At 44.5% G+C, this 16,010-nt stretch overlaps 1 protein-coding gene and 1 long non-coding RNA gene across 2 annotated transcripts in view; one reads left to right on the top strand and one right to left on the bottom strand.

The window, feature by feature from the left end:
* The window catches only part of LOC310744038, an 83,513-nt gene extending 74,289 nt beyond the window's left edge, over positions 1-9,224 (bottom strand). The window contains exon 1 of the long non-coding RNA XR_014539370.1: positions 8,806-9,224. This is a non-coding gene — a long non-coding RNA (uncharacterized lncRNA). The remainder of the gene's footprint in view (positions 1-8,805) is intronic.
* The window catches only part of CPED1 (cadherin like and PC-esterase domain containing 1), a gene marked incomplete at its 5' end in the record, with an annotated part of 120,704 nt that overhangs the window by 50,581 nt on the left and 54,113 nt on the right, over positions 1-16,010 (top strand). The window contains 9 exons of the mRNA XM_083574429.1: positions 4,392-4,527; positions 5,758-5,914; positions 6,401-6,543; positions 7,507-7,579; positions 7,883-8,050; positions 9,885-9,989; positions 10,815-10,984; positions 13,212-13,268; positions 14,628-14,692. Of these exons, the coding sequence (XP_083430555.1) occupies positions 4,392-4,527; positions 5,758-5,914; positions 6,401-6,543; positions 7,507-7,579; positions 7,883-8,050; positions 9,885-9,989; positions 10,815-10,984; positions 13,212-13,268; positions 14,628-14,692 (1,074 nt within the window). The remainder of the gene's footprint in view (positions 1-4,391; positions 4,528-5,757; positions 5,915-6,400; positions 6,544-7,506; positions 7,580-7,882; positions 8,051-9,884; positions 9,990-10,814; positions 10,985-13,211; positions 13,269-14,627; positions 14,693-16,010) is intronic.

Here is a 16,010-nt window from a genome sequence, read left to right as displayed (position 1 = left end):
AGCAGCTAACATTCTCCTTTCCCTTCCTCCCCCACAACAGACACTCTGTGAGGTGAGTGGGGCTGAGAGACCTCAGAGAAGTGTGACTGGCCCAAGGTCACCCAGCAGCTGCATGTGGAGGAGCGGAGACGCGAACCCGGTTCACCAGGTTACGAGTCCACCGCTCTGAACCACTACACCACACTGGCTCTCACCGCAACAGCTCTTCCTTGTTCTGTTCTTGCTTCCTCAGATCACCTGCCTGCCCTCCCTCTAGGTTTTGCTTCAGCACCTGACCTTGCTATGGACCTCGGTTGGTCGCCTGTTCAAGGGGCCTGGTAGGAATTTTTTCCACTTGGCGGATTTGCACCAGCCACTTGATTTTTCACCTACCTCGTAGCAAATCATCACAACTTTGTAAGGTTTGGTAGTTAGGCATTGGAAAACGCGTTGTGTGTCTGAGGGGAGCTTGTGGCCATCACTTACCCCTCCCCTTGAAGGGTATTCTGTTAAAGGAATCCGGCAGTCGTGGTTCCTGTCCGATGCCCAGGTGGTGGCTAGGGCCTTGGCATGACCCTCCGGTGACTCTAGGGGAAAGCTTCCAGTTGATTTGCACCACCAAGCTCTCCCTACAGTTTGTTAACCCTTGTGTGACTCCCTGCTGAGAAGACAGGAGTCAAGTATAGTCTGTTCGGTTCCAATGCCTAAGCCAATACCAATACCACTCACATTCTGTAACCAATAAAGTTGTGGCCTTTTTTAGCCCATTAACCTAAAATAGGTAAAGGTAAAGGTACCCCTGACCATTAGGTCCAGTCGTGACCGACTCTGGGGTTGTGCGCTCATCTCACTCTATAGGCCGAGGGAGCCGGCGTTTGTCCGCAGACAGCTTCCGGGTCATGTGGCCAGCATGACTAAGCCGCTTCTGGCGAACCAGAGCAGCACACGGAAACGCCGTTTACCTTCCCGCCGCAGCGGTACCTATTTATCTACTTGCACTTTTGACGTGCTTTCGAACTGCTAGGTTGGCAGGAGCAGGGTCCGAGCAATGGGAGCTCACCCCATCGAGGCGATTTGAACCGCCGACCTTCTGATCGGCAAGTCCTAGGCTCTGTGGTTTAACCCACAGCGCCACCCACATCCCTAACCTAAAATACTTGTGTCCTAATAATAATAATAATAATAATAATAATAATAATAATAATAATAATTTTATTTATATCCCACCCTCCCCAGCCGAAGCCGGGCTCAGAGCAGCTAACAATAAAAGCATCACAGCATCCTAAAATCATTTCATTCTAAAATCAATTCAGAATCAAATTAATGGCAACCATTGGGCTAGAATGTCTTATTTCATCACAAAGTGGGGAGCGGGGCCTCAACTCACAAGCCTATGTATCATTTCCTTGGAGTAACCTCTTGCTGCTTACTTCTGACTGCACCAGTTTTGTTAAGCTGTAACAAAAGATCTGCAGCCAGCTGTATGCAGCCAGCTGAAGTTCAATCTTTCGCTTTAAATTCGAAATGCAAACAATCTTGCTAAGAGGTGCTGCCATTTAGAATGAAGTAGGAGCCACATCAAAAGAAAGAAAAGATGTATCCAGCCTCTGACTGAGTACTTTCTTAGCACTCTGGCTTTCTCTATGCCAAACTTGGAAACCTCAATATTCCCATAATTCACTTCCCAAAGCAAAGACCATCACTTACCCAGGTGCTCTTGAGTAATTACGTCATTGCTTCTGTTCTGAAATAAGTCCTGTTGTTCATGGTATAGTATGGCACTACAGTGGTACCTTGGGTTACATACGCTTCAGGTTACATACGCTTCAGGTTACAGACTCCGCTAACCCAGAAATAGTGCTTCAGGTTAAGAATTTTGCTTCAGGATGAGAACAGAAATCGTGCTCCGGCGGTGCGGCAGCAGCAGGAGGCCCCATTAGCTAAAGTGGTGCATCAGGTTAAGAACAGTTTCAGGTTAAGTACGGAACGAATTAAGTACTTAACCTGAGGTACCACTGTAATAATCATAACTGTAATCAGATCGTTGTGGCCTTGTATGCATCTGCCAAGGTACTTTGGAATGTGTATTCTTTTGAATAATATTTTGTCACCAATTCCTTATTCCTGTGCAATAATTAGACATCCTGCAGCCTCAATTATGTTCTTAGATTGGCATATTGAAATAAAGCGCATCTGTTTAAGTAGAAGTTATATTAATCACTTAATAAGCTTAGCACTGTGTGGTCTCATGCTAAGTAATGAGATCTGGGAATAATAAGAACAGCTTGACTTCTCTCTTAAGCATTAAGAAATGTCTAAAAATGGACTTTGCTGCAGTTAATAAAAAGCCACACCACATATGAACAAAAAAGGCATTGTCACAAAAGAGTGGGGAAGGGAAAGGGAGAGCACGCCCTCTACTGGCAGATCTCATTACAATACGTTTGCAGTTCCATCACAGTAGGTAACTTCTGTGACACAATTTATTGGTGCTATACCAGAAGCATTTAATTCAACTGATTGGCAGCATTCCATTGATTCGATTACTTATATAAAGCACCAGATATGTTCACTTCCTATCCCACCATTTTGTGCAATGGGTAAAGCATATCATAAGCCCCATCATGGAAATATATGACTCTTTCAGCCCTATCTTATGCATGTTTACTTTAGAAGTCCCAAGGTGTTTGGTGGAGCTTACTCTCAGGAAAGTGTGCATATCGGATCACAGCCTCAAGAACGTAATTGTGGGTTTAACCATTTCAAGGAATTTGGGTATGCCAAACTTTCCCTCGTTTTTTTTCTGAATGGGTGCAATCCTCTGCGTGCTTATTTCAGAATAGATCCCATTAAAGTCAGTGGGATCTATAACCCAGTAAGTCAGCTAAACTTTTGTTGTGCTAGCCAAAGCCCATGGCATCATCCGAAGTAGGGTGGTGGGGAAAACAGCAGTCACTACATATGCAGTAAAACCATGATCAGATCCACTGAAATTTCTTACTTTTTCTTTTTTTCTTTTCTTTGTTAGGTCTTTTTCTCAGCCTACTCTCTTTTTTAAAAAGAATTTATTTATTTGGTTTTTCAGATTAAAGCTTTACAATCACATATCCAACATACAACATAAAAACAAGATTCCAAAGAATCTCCTTGACTTCCCTCCTCCCCTTTGTGGGTCTTACTTTTAATCATTTCCTCCTACATCTTTTATGACAATCCAAACCTTTTACATCTCCATTATGTCCAAAATTCACCATTAAACTAGAAGTGTTATTCCAATCCTACTAACGATTTCAGCTGTTCACAATGTTTTTCAGGATAAATTATAAATTTTCCTCATTACTTATTAAAATTTTGGTCTTCCTGATTTCTTCTTCTTCTGGTCATTTTTGCCATTTCGGCATAATCCAGCAACTTGATCTGCCATTCTTCTCTGATCGGGACTTGATCTTCTTCCCATCCCTGGGCCCGTAACATCTGCACAGCTGTGATCATACATAAATATAGTCTTTTCTGCTCCATTGGGATTTCAGCACCTAAAATCCCTAAAAGAAAGGCTTTGGGGTTTTTAGAAAAAGTTATTTTAAACATTTCCCCCCCAATGCATTATATATCATATCCACCGAAATTTCTTATTACACAGAATAAAAAGTAATTCTCAAATAAAATGTGCAAATTAGATCTCAGAGTCCCCATTGCAGTTAACCGTTAATTATAAGAGTGATTGTAGAATCATAGAATTGAAGACTCCAATACCCTGCGATGCAGGAATCTTTTGCCCAAGGTGGGGCTTGAACCCGCAACCCTAAGATTAAGAGTCTAGTGCTCTACCGACTAAGCTATCCCAGCAGTTACTGCCACAGCCACCTCTGCCTTCATCCAGCCCCCACCTGCCTGCCACCTTTCTTATATCCAGTCCAAGGAGTTGCAATGCTTATCAGCTTTGTCTTCCTTCGTCTCGGTGTTGCCCTTGCAGAACTCAGGATGGAGGGAGATGGGGACAAAGCTAGAATTAGTGGGCTCTGCATGTCGTTGACTCTGGCTCCACTTCATGTTGGCCTCCTTGTCTTCTTCCCCATCAGTTTCACTGTGCATCAGCCACCATAGATGGTCTTGGAAGACCAACACCTTCCCACTTTGAATTCAGTTAAGCCTGTAAGGACCTGACAAAGTGTCTGGAAATCTTCCACCACTGGAAATCTTATATAAGCCACTCTGCGTCTCCTGTAAGAAGAACATGGCATGAGCATAATAAATAAAATGTAAGAAGGTGGAATAATAAAGCACTCTGTGTACACGGAGAAACGTTAAAGCGGAAAATAATAACAAAACATTGCAGTTCCTGAAAAGAGAGGCGCTAGCTACTTTAACGATCTTCTCATTTTCGTTCCTTCTCCAACTTGATGTTGTTTCAGATGTGCATCTTCCAGTTGCCCTTTCTGCCTGCCCCGAATCAAACATTGTACCTCTTCATACCATGAAGTCCCAAGATGATAACAGAAGGACAAGTTTTACACAAATGTTGCATCGGCCGATCGAGAATGCTCAGCAGTAAGAGACTAGTTTTCTGTTCTTAATAACTGCGTCCGCATGGGTTGAACTAGATGTTAGAATTTTCCCATGATGTATTTGGATTCCTTTACGGTGCCAGTTTTGGAACTGGAAGGGGTATTTGCAAGGAACCGTTCCCTAAACAAGGCTGCCTTCAGATGTCAGATAGTTGTTTATCTCCTTGACATCTGATGGGAGGGCGTTTCACAGGGCAGGCGCCACTACCAAGAAGGCCCTCTGCCTGGTTCCCTGTAACCTCACTTCTTGCAGGGAGAGAACCACCAGAAGACCCTTGGAGCTGAATGATGGGGGTGGAGACGCTCCTTCAGGTATACTGGGCCAAGGCCGTTTAGGGCTTTAGAGGTCAGCACTAACACTTTGAATTGTGCTGGGAAACATACTGGGAGCCAATGTAGGTCTTTCAGGACCTGTGTTATACTGAACTATAGTGAAGTATTATGTGAATGAGCCTATCCTCGTTCCATGCTCACATGCAGCAGGTTATGGGTGCCCAGGGTGTGTGATGTCATGATGTTACACGCACACACACCCCGGCCTCAGAACCCGACTTCCAGTCCCACTGAAAGTCAGGTACCGAGACCTTAGAAAGCATCTCTGTGGTCTCGTGAAGCCTCGGAGGTGACTTCCGGTGCTCCGTGAGGCACCAGAAGTTGCGTCGTGGGCCCCACAGTGTAGGGTGCTCGGGCACCCAGTGCCCCCTATAGTTGGCGACCCTGCTCACATGCAACCAATTTTCTCTCCCCCATTGTTGCGGCTGCAAGGAAAACACCTGAGGCTTTTGTTTCTGCTTTTGTTCAATCACAACTTGTCATGTCATCTGAACAGACAAAACTGTGGCTAATGTTAACTATGGCTTGCATTAAGCAAACAAATATCGACCATATGGCTAAACTGGTGTTTAGCATAGCGTCAAAATGTGGCCGGGGTGTCCAAATTGGAGCAGGCTGGTTCTGCAAGGCTTTGGGGGTATATTGCTGCTATGTGAAATGGAGGGCGAAGGTTGGTGTCTGAATTGTGCAGTGAGATATTTTCAAAACTACGGGTCCTCAGAAAGTGGGGTACCATTCTGACTCTATTTCAGCAGGAAAATGTTTGGACCAGCACTGAGGAACATAATGGGAGGCATTTTTGTGCCAGTTAAACAGGAAGGGAAGAACTTTTTATAGAAAGGAAGCAGCCCTTGCCTAACACTGTGCTGTCATTTTCCAGGCATCCATCACCCGCTAAAGACACCTTTAAAATTCAAGACATTTCAGTCATCATTAAAGTGTACGTGCTGGTGACATCTTTAACACCTCTGCGGGCATTCATTCATTCGACTGCTGTCGTCTGGTATCCGCCCAAGAAGAAGCACTTTTCAGTCAAGGTAAGCCTGTGCTTTCATCTTCATTTCAGTTTTATTACCAAAGAGTTTGGAAAAACACTTGGTTTGTTGGTTTGTTTTATTTTCCCACTTGTGTAAGAAGCTCTTTGCATCTTATCCACCGTGCACTGAAATGAAAGTTGGCTTTATAAATGCACGGGTAAGAGTGCTCAGATTTTGAAATCAGCTAGAGATGTGCAGAATACAATCTCTTTCTCTTTTTTAAGTTCCCACCCATGTTTTTCTCTGTCTATCATTTCCACCCTTTTAGACTTTGACCGGATAGTGGTACAGCCAGTTCCTTCAGCATCCGGTAGATGCTGATAGTATGTTAGGGTCCTTATTTCAGCCAGACTGCATATTACAGATATAATCTTGGATCCCATCTCTTGCTGGGCTGTGGCTTCACGAATTTCATGAAGATGAAGAAATGCAACATAATTCAGGGTTTTGAAAACTCCTGCGTTTTTTTTTCCTTTTCATTTGCAGCTGCAAGCCTTTTTCGAAACCGTCTTGAAAGGCAGTTCTCCACAGCAGGCGCTAGAGGACATGAAAGAAGCAATAACCAAACTCTTATTGATAACTGAGGTTTTTAGTGAAGCCCCTTCTTCCGGACCAAAGACCTCCAGCCAGTAAGGAGATTGAAGCGCACAAATTGAAATAAGCTGAATTTTCTTAGAGATGCTCTTTGGAATATGAGGGTGCCTTGGACCTGGCTTCCAAAGTCTGGGACATAATGGAGCCATGTAGCTTTGCCTTGATGGGTTTATTTGAACGCTCAGAGTCTAAAACAGCGATAGATACAGAAAGAAGTATCTGTTGGTAAGGAGAAAGACTTCTTTTTTTAAAAGACATCTTCTTGGAATCTGCTATCTGAAGCCACTGAACACTTTCCAAGGTGTTTTGTTCCTTCCTGGTTAAAGTATTGTTGCAGGCAACCCCAATCTCTGAGCGGTGCAAGATTTCAGGGTTTCCGGGCTCAGTTTCCTCTGAATGAGGGTCAGCGGAGATTGTGGTGTCTTTATAATATATGGTTTATTTACACATATATACAACTTGAGCCTACAGTGGAGGGGCTCACAACCTCAATACCCCAAGAGGGTCTTGCTTCTCCTATTGCCCCTGCCTTCGATTCTGGCAGAAATCAGACATGGCTCTCACTCTTTGCCTTCTCAGCCTGATGCCTTGCTGCCAGCTTCCAGTTTCTAGTTCACATAATTCGACTCTCAATTCTGGCCTTTGTCTTTCTAACTCCCAGCGAATTGAAGGAGGGGCCCCCACCCATTTTCTGTCTGGCACAGAGTCACTTCCTTTGTTTCCTTAATGGCCCATAGTTTAGAGGGCCATTATCTCTCCAGGAAGCTAGCCTGGCTAGTCCAGGATTTGAATCCTGGTTTCATGCATACAATCTATCTCCACCCCCTCTACAAAAAAAAACAAACAAACCCTCGTAACAGTATTACTCACAGGCCAGTCATTCAAATGGGGGAAGGGGGCTTTCTGAGAGAGACGTAGTGCATTTTGAAATCTGTATCTTAGGTCATTGCCTCCTTTGAAGACAGAACCAACTCTTCATTTCTGTCATCTTACTTCAGGTGCAGTTCCTGCTTTCAGATGCTAACCTTTGACGTTGGGCTCAGCAGCTCTATGGATCCAGTTATTCTTGAGGTAAGCAAGTGTCGGCAGCATCTCCCCACATGAGCAGCTGCCTGTGGCTAAGTGAGAGGAAATCCTATAGGAATTCCCAGTGAAGTTTCCTTATACTGCAGAAACCACTGTGCTTTATGTTCACTGGAACGGTGAACATAAAAGTAAACCCAGAAACAGTAACATGAAACACCTTTTCTGTTCTGATAAACAAGCCCAGATGGATTCTATATTTATGGTCAAACTGTAGGTACCGAGAGTAGTGCACTTGATAAATATTCATCTCCGAATGAGTTAATAACCTTAAGTTAATAACCTTCCTAGGTACATGAACACTTTGATTTTCAAGCTGACGGAGAGTCGGATATTCACGACCAAACTGTTAAAGAAACCCTTCTTGGAGATACTTTCAGAATCCTCTTATCAAATCAGTCATCTTCCTCTACTTTCTTTGAGGCTTTGCAGAACGTTTACCGATCAACAGGGATTAAGGTATTGGTAGATCTGTTTATCTAATATTATTACACTTAATTAGTCGCTTTTTTAAAAAACCAAACAATCTGATCACCCTGTAAAATATCTGTGCTTTTCTGTGTTTGTCCAGCATAAGAGTAAGGCTATACTCCTGCCAACCCAGCAACTTCTTTCTCAAAAAATCCTCTGCTACTCTCGACCAGGTTTAACTTGGCACCAGTGTTAACCATGGTTAATGTTAATGTTACTCTATTTTGACTCAGAGGTGGGTCATGTCTTGTGCTATGAGGCAGAGATATGAGGTTCCAGAAACATGCTGCTGGCATGATGTAGAATCTCATAAGTTCAGATAGTATGCTCACCCTGTTTCTAGTATTCTGTTTATTTTAAGCACAATCCTGAACATGGTTTGCATTTTTTTTCAACAGGCAGGAGAAGTTAGGAAAGTATAGGCTGACAATCCTCCAAACTATGGACCATTTCAGCCTATCCTATATATCTCAGATGGCTCAGTCTGCAGAGCATGAGACTCTTAATCTGGATTCAAGCTCCATGTTGGGGAAAAAGATTCCTGCATTGCAGGGGTTGGACTAGATGACCATCGTGGTCCCTTCCAACTCTATGATTCTAGGATGTATTTGAAGCTGTGCCTCCAATATCCCAATCCTAAACTCACTTACTTAATTTCAGCTGGCAGAACCAAACCATACACTTAAAGCACACCAGTACACATTTACTTACAATGGGGATGCAGGTGGCGCTGTAGCGTAAACCACTGACCCTCTTGGGCTTGCCGATCAGAAGGTCAATGGTTCGAATCCCCATGATGGAGTGAGCTCCTGTTGCTCTGTCCCAGCTCCTGCCAACCTAGCAGTTCAAAAGCATGCCAGTGCAAGTAGATAAATAGGTACCACTGTGGTGGGAAGGTAAACAGCATTTCCGTGCACTCTGGCTTCCATCACAGTGTTCTGTTGTGCCAGAAGTAGTTTAGTCATGCTGGCCACATGACCTGGAAAGCTGTCTGTGGACAAATGCCGGCTTCATCGGCCTGAAAGCGAGATGAGCGCCTGTTATGTACTAAGCTTGGATCCTAGAACAATAGGCAAGTAGGATCCTAAAATGCAACAACCTGATTGGCCTTCAGGAGCAGCCCAATTAGACCCCAGGAGGAAGTTAATCAGCCTATTAGGCCAGCAGGATACTAGGATGCAGCAGCAGCCAATCAGGCGCCAGGAGGGAAACATAATCAACCAATCAGACGGTACTCATTTTGTAAATAATGTATATAAAGCCTGAGGCTTGGGGGGAAATCAATCACTGTTCCTATGAGCTGAAATAAAGAGCATGAAATCCCTAGTCGACTCTGAGTATATTTCAGCGCCGCAACCCTGTAGTCAGTTTTGATTTGACTTAACTGTCCAGCGTTCCTTGACCTTCTTACCTTACACATTTACAGCACATGACTGCCAGCAAAGAAATATGGGAGCTATAGTTTGTTAAGAATGCTAGGAATTGTTGCTCTGTGAGGGGGTAACTCACAGCATTCTTTAGGGGGAAAGTTGTGTGTTTGAAATATGTGTTGGTCCTTAAAAGTATTATTATGGAGCTGTCCAGTGAGGCAATGCAAGGTGGATTTCTTCTGGATGTTGTGGTCATTAGGCATGTGTCCATCTTCCAGCTGTTTGCCAGCAAAGGACAAGTTTATAAAACCAACAGATTCAAGTGATAAAGCTTTTTATTGGTCAAGGAGTCAGGGTGCCAGTAGCAGAGAGCTGTCTGCCTCAGAACACTAATTTGCCTTAGGACCTGAGGCTTCCCCTACTGCCTATGATCTTTTGCTTTCCTTTCACAGCAAGAGCATCTCCCAAAGGAATCTGACCATTGTCTAACTTTAGAAGAACTAAACCCACTGATCAATTTTGTAAAAGAGCTGCAGAATCTAGGACAATACGAAGTGGTAAGCCAACATTTGTGGGTTTGTTTTATAGCAAGTCTTTTTTGTCAATGCGAACATTTCCCCACATACCTTTGATACGATTTTTATTCACCAGAGCAGGAAGAAAGAAAATAGGGGGAAATATGTCTTATTTTTTTTAACGAAAAAAAAATTTTTTTCCTTCCAGTAGCACCTTAAAGACCAACTAAGTTAGTTCTTGGTATGAGCTTTCGTGTGCATGCACACTTCTTCAGATACACAGATTAACGAGTAAGAGATACAAAGACTTATCAGTGTGTACTTATAATTTCACAAGGGCCGCATAATGTTGGATTAAATATTTTAGTGTGACAGCACCTATCATTTTGACCTCCCTGCCCATTGATATTAAACAGGCGCTCTCACTATCATTTTTTATACCAGCTGATTTTTTATTTCAACCTACACAGTTGTATAAGTTAGTTAGCTATATTTGCTTTAAAAGATTTACCGATTTTGCGTTCTATTGATAATTATTTACGTATATTTTTCAACAGCTTTGTGGCTTTAACTGGTTTATTGGTAATTAAACTATGTACACCACATAAACAACTATCTGACTTTTAGAAGACATCTGTAGGCAGCCCTGTTTAGGGAAGTTTTTAGTGTTTGATGGTTTTATTGTGTTTTTAATATTCTGTTGGAAGCCGTCCAGAGTGGCTGGGGAGGCCTGGCCAGATGGGTGGGGTATAAGTAATGTTGTTGTTGTTGAGTTTTATGATTAAGCAGTCTATAAATATTTCTACAACTATAAATCAACTGCATGTCTTTACTAATCTGATCCACATTCACTTTTTTTCCTTTCAGCTGTTCCCCTCCACTGTTCCCAAGACCCATTTTTTGATGCATGACCTTTATCGTATGGTGAATCCGGGGGAAAAACTTGGCTCGATCCTGGCTGTGCATTGGCTCCTTTCAAATTTACTTGAACAGTTGCACGTCATTAACAAAGTGCCACGTGCCAACCTTCCAAAGGGGTAAGGTGGCAATTTGATCCTATTTCTGGGTTTAGAGATTGATTCCATGAAAAGATGACAACCCTTCGGACTTCTGCAATGACACATTTCATTGCATCAAATCATACAGTTTGAAAGGACCCCTAGGGTCATCTAGTCAATTATAAATACAAATACCTTTCTTGGCATTAAGAGTTAAAACATTTCAAAACACTAGGATAAATTTAAAAGGGACAGGAGTGAGACTGTCAAGGATCACAAGGTCCTCAATTGTTCTGCTTCACCCTATCTATTCCCTAGAGCAGGAGTAGGCAAACTAAGGCCCGGGGGCCGGATCCAGCCCAATCGCCTTCTAAATCTGGCCCGCGGACCGTCCGGGAATCAGTGTGTTTTTACATGAGTAGAATGTGTCCTTTCATTTAAAATGCATCTCTGGGTTATTTGTGAATAATATCTCCCGTTAGAGTGAATGAGCAGTTTTTTCACAATTCGCATTGTAGTGGGGGATGGGTTTGTGTGTGAAATCAGGAAGTAGAGTGGTCATGACCACATTTGGAATGCAGCTCACTGCTATAAGATAGCAATTATTGATAACATCTATAGTGTATGTGTAAGACAAGAAGAATGCCATAGGATTCACGTGACTTGGTTCTGTAAATCACATTTTGGCTTTAGATCCATTTCAGTCCGGTTTCCGTCCTGGTTTTGGGACCGAGACGGCTCTGGTTGCCCTAACAGATGATCTCCGTAGACAAATGGATCGAGGCGGGTCAGGACTGGTGATCCTTTTAGATTTGTCAGCAGCCTTTGACATGGTCAATCATGATCTTCTGGACCACCGCCTTGCAGACGTGGGGATACAGGGCATAGCCCATAAGTGGCTGTGCTCTTTTATCTCTGGTCGGGGACAGAGGGTGGCACTAGGGAGGGAAATGTCGTCACGCCACTCCTTGGTGTGCGGAGTGCCGCAGGGTGCAATTCTCTCCCCGATGCTTTTTAACATCTTTACGCGCCCTCTTACCCAGATTATCCGGAACTTTGGGCTGGGCTGTCACCAATATGCTGATGACACTCAGCTCTATCTGCTGATGGATGGCCACACCGACTCGGCCCCGAACACACTGACCAGATGCTTGGAAGCTGTGGCTGGATGGTTTCGTGGGAGCCGATTGAAACTAAATCCTTCGAAGACAGAGGTCCTATGGCTGGGTCGGGAAGGCATAGGGATGAGGGACCAACTCCCTTCTCTTGCGGGGGCCCAATTAGTGCCATTGCCTTCCGTTAAGAGTTTGGGTGTAATCCTTGACGCCTCCCTTTCCATGGAGGCGCAAGTTACAGCAACAGCCAAGGTGACATTTTTCCACCTTCGCTGCATCAAGCAGTTGGTCCCTTACCTTTCCCGCCCCGACCTGGCCACAGTGATCCATGCGACAGTCATCTCCAGGCTTGACTACTGTAATTCGCTCTACGCGGGGCTGCCCTTGAAGCTGTCCCAGAAACTCTAGCAGGTGCAGAATGCTGCAGCGAGGCTCCTCACGGGGTCTCTGCCATGGGAGCATATTCATCCAGTGCTTTTCAAGCTGCACTGGCTCCCGGTGGAGTACAGGGTCAGATTTAAGGTGCTGCTTTTGACCTTTAAAGCCCTTCATGGCCTAGGACCCTTGTACCAACAGGACCGCTTCTCCTGGTATGCCCCACGGAGAACCTCAAGGTCCATAAGTAGCAACACCCTAGTGGTCCTGGGCCCTAAGGAAGTTAGATTAGCTTCAACCAGAGCCAGGGTCTTTTCAACACTGGCTCCAGCCTGGTGGAACGCTCTGCCTCATGAGACCAGGGCCCTGCAGGATCTGATTTCTTTCTGCAGGGCCTGTAAGACAGAGTTGTTCCGCCTGGTCTTTGGCTTGGAGCCAGTTTGATTCCCTCCCTCTCTTTCTTTTTTTTTTTTTCCTTCTCCTCCTGCGATGAGGCTACATTTTAATATTTTAATGTTTCAATATTTTAATGTTGTATTTTAATTTTGTTTTTAAGTTGTAATTGTTCAACTTGTTTTTATTATTGCTTGTAAGCCGCTCTGAGCCCGGCCTTGGCAGGGGAGGGCGGGGTATAAATAAAAATTATTATTATTATTATTCATATTAGACCAATGTTTCTTTGCAACTGGGCAAGGCAAAGATGTTCCCGTTCAGTCCTTATACTTCTAGCACTATGAATCAAGGACTTTTAAGAATTATTTACTCTTTTTCCACAGGCAAAACAAGGATTCCAGAAATGGGCCTTGGATGAAAACCAAATGGTCAAGCCTTAGGTGAGAATTTAAAAGCATGTGTTTATATGTGCTAAAAGTTGCCCAGAGTTGTTGGGGAAACCCAGCCAGATTGGCGGTTTAAAAGAAGAAGAAGAAGAAGAAGTATAAAGCAAATTTTTAAGCAACACTTGTTCTTATTTTGTGTTTTTATCTTGTATTTTTATGCTGTGAACTGCCCTGAGATCTATTGATGGAGGGTGGTATATAATAATAATAATAATAATAATAATAATAATAATAATAATGACCCCTGGGTGGTTAAGTCCAGTCAGAAGTGACTATGGTGTACAGAGCTCATCTCGCTTCAGGCCAAGGGAGCCGGCGTTTGTCCACAGACAGCTTTCTGGGTCATGTGGCCAGCAGGACTAAACTGCTTCTGGCACAACGGAACACCATGACGGAAACCAGAGTGCATGGAAATGGCGTTTACCTTCCCACTACAGCTGTACCTATTTATCTACTTGCACTGGCGTGCTTTCGAACTGTGAGGTTGGCAGGAGCTGGGATGGAGCAACAAAAGCTCACCCTGTCGCGGGGATATGAACTGCCAACCTTCTGATCAGCAAGCCCAAGAGGCTCGGTGGCTTAGACCACAGCTCCACCTGCATCCCTGGCAACAACAACAACAGTCGCATGAGCACTGTGGGAGAACCGGTGCAAAGGGAATAATGGGCACAGATACAGTCACTTCACAACCTCCATTTGCATCAACTGAGTGTGTACAAATTCTCCTACAAGTCCTGTTGAATTGAGTGGGGGTTGCACAGCAGCGAGTCCCTCCTAGGGAACTTCATTTGTTCGCTTCTGTGAATCATTTATCAGTAGCAGTGATTAGGGTCATCAGAATTGCGTAGCAGAATTTGATCACGCTGTCCAGCATTCAAATATTTTAGAAACTCACAAGCATAACATGATGGTGATAACCTTTCTTTCTTTTTTTTGTCCCAACACTGTAGGGAAAGTCAAGCCTCTGGCAAAAACCGGCAAATGTCATTTTGCATATGCAATGGAAACTTTTCACTGAATGAATTTTTAAACCCTTATTAATGGAATGCCATGAAAAATATATATGACCCATGCTAGATTAAATTATATTATCTTTCCCTATAAAGATTATTGAAGCAAAGACCATCTACAAAGGTCAAGCTCTATTTCCTTTATGGGTTCCTTTACTATTCCAGATTAGCTTCTTCCATTTTATTAATGTCAGCAGTTACCAAAAGAATTCTAGTGAAAGGAAAGTGCTTTGGGGGGGGGGGGCAAGGGGAGGGGGAAACAACCTCACACTAGTGCTGTATGCCGATGTTTTCTTTCCTTGCACTTGTTAGTTTAGAAATCTCTCTGCTTTTTCATCATTAGGACTGGTTACTCAGAGAAGGGTGGCATGAAAACAAGATCTTCTGCAATTAGAGAAAAACATGAAGGTAATAAAGTTTGTATTCTCTCTCTCGTTCTATTTGCAGGGGGGGTCACTTATGGGCAGAGCAGTATGAAGGCCATGTAGCTGAACTGAAGCAGCCAAGTAGAATTGCCTCAAGGAGATTTCCATTTGCCCAGGCAGGTGCATTATGTGACCCATGAGAACAGCAAAATAACCAGACTGTACAATGGTGCCGGGATAAAATCAGGCCAAATCTTTGCGTGAACAGGCAGAGTCCCCAAACCCTGGGTGGCCCCCCCATGTGGAATAATGACTCAAGACAACGTGCTATGGGATTAAAATTGGCCACAACTTTATTATGTTTCAGATGTGGGTAGACCTTGGCTCAGGCATTGGGCATTTATCCCTCCCAGTCCCCGCCAGGGATCTGGGGAACATCAGGGTTATCCAGTGTGTGTGGGGCGGGATGGGCTGGCCCTGGAGAACATATATTCAAACAGAGAGAGCCTGCCCCCATTATGCCTCCATCACAGGGGAGAGCAATGATGACTTCTAGGCGTACGGCCAAAGCCTCCCCTCAAAACAACCAATTTAACGGGGAATTCTGGTATCGCCGCCACAAAGAGAAGGGGGGTGTGGATCACCGCTACACGCTCACCCCCATTTAGAGAAGATAGACTAAAGGATTCCTCCCAAGGCCTAATACTGCCAAAATTGTGACGTTTTGCTATGGGAAAAGCAAACCTGCCAATGAAGGAGAATCCCTTTCCGGCCCTTCAACAGCGACCCTGACGTAGCAGCACCCGCGTACCTGTGGAGAAAAGGTTAACCTGCAAAAGAAGTCTTAACTCAGGATAGGTAGGGTGGGAGAAGCTCTGGAGCCAACTCGATTCCCAGTAAGACCCTCCCCCTATTGTGTGGGCAGGTAGTCCCTCCCCCTACCTGGCCTGTTCACCTTGGCAACGCCTCCCCAGGTGGGACTGGGCAACTGGCTGAGGTAGGCGGGGACCACCAGGTATCCCACCTGGGGGAAGGCGAAGCCAAGCCTGTGCTAATGGAGCCACATAGGGTCAAGGGGCTGCGCATGACAACGCAAAGGGTGCCCCCCCCCCCCGTTTAGTGTGGGGAGCGGTCATTATTGACAGCAGCACGCGGGGCAAGGGTTGGCATGGCATTGGGTCCCAGGATCAGTTAGTTCATCATTCCACAAGCCCCAGGTTAATGGAATGGATCCACTGGATTTGGACGGGAGTTGGCCAGTGTTAAACCTTGCCGTGGTGCAAGCCAAGCAAGCAAGGTCTCACTGGGGGACGAGGGTGAAGATTCCAACCAGGCAGATACTGAACCCACGCTTGGGTTTT

The sequence above is a fragment of the Podarcis filfolensis genome, assembly GCF_964270895.1.
Source record: "Podarcis filfolensis genome assembly, chromosome: 10".
NCBI classification, from domain to species: Eukaryota; Metazoa; Chordata; class Lepidosauria; order Squamata; family Lacertidae; genus Podarcis; species Podarcis filfolensis.
This window is presented reverse-complemented; position numbering and strand designations above follow the sequence as displayed.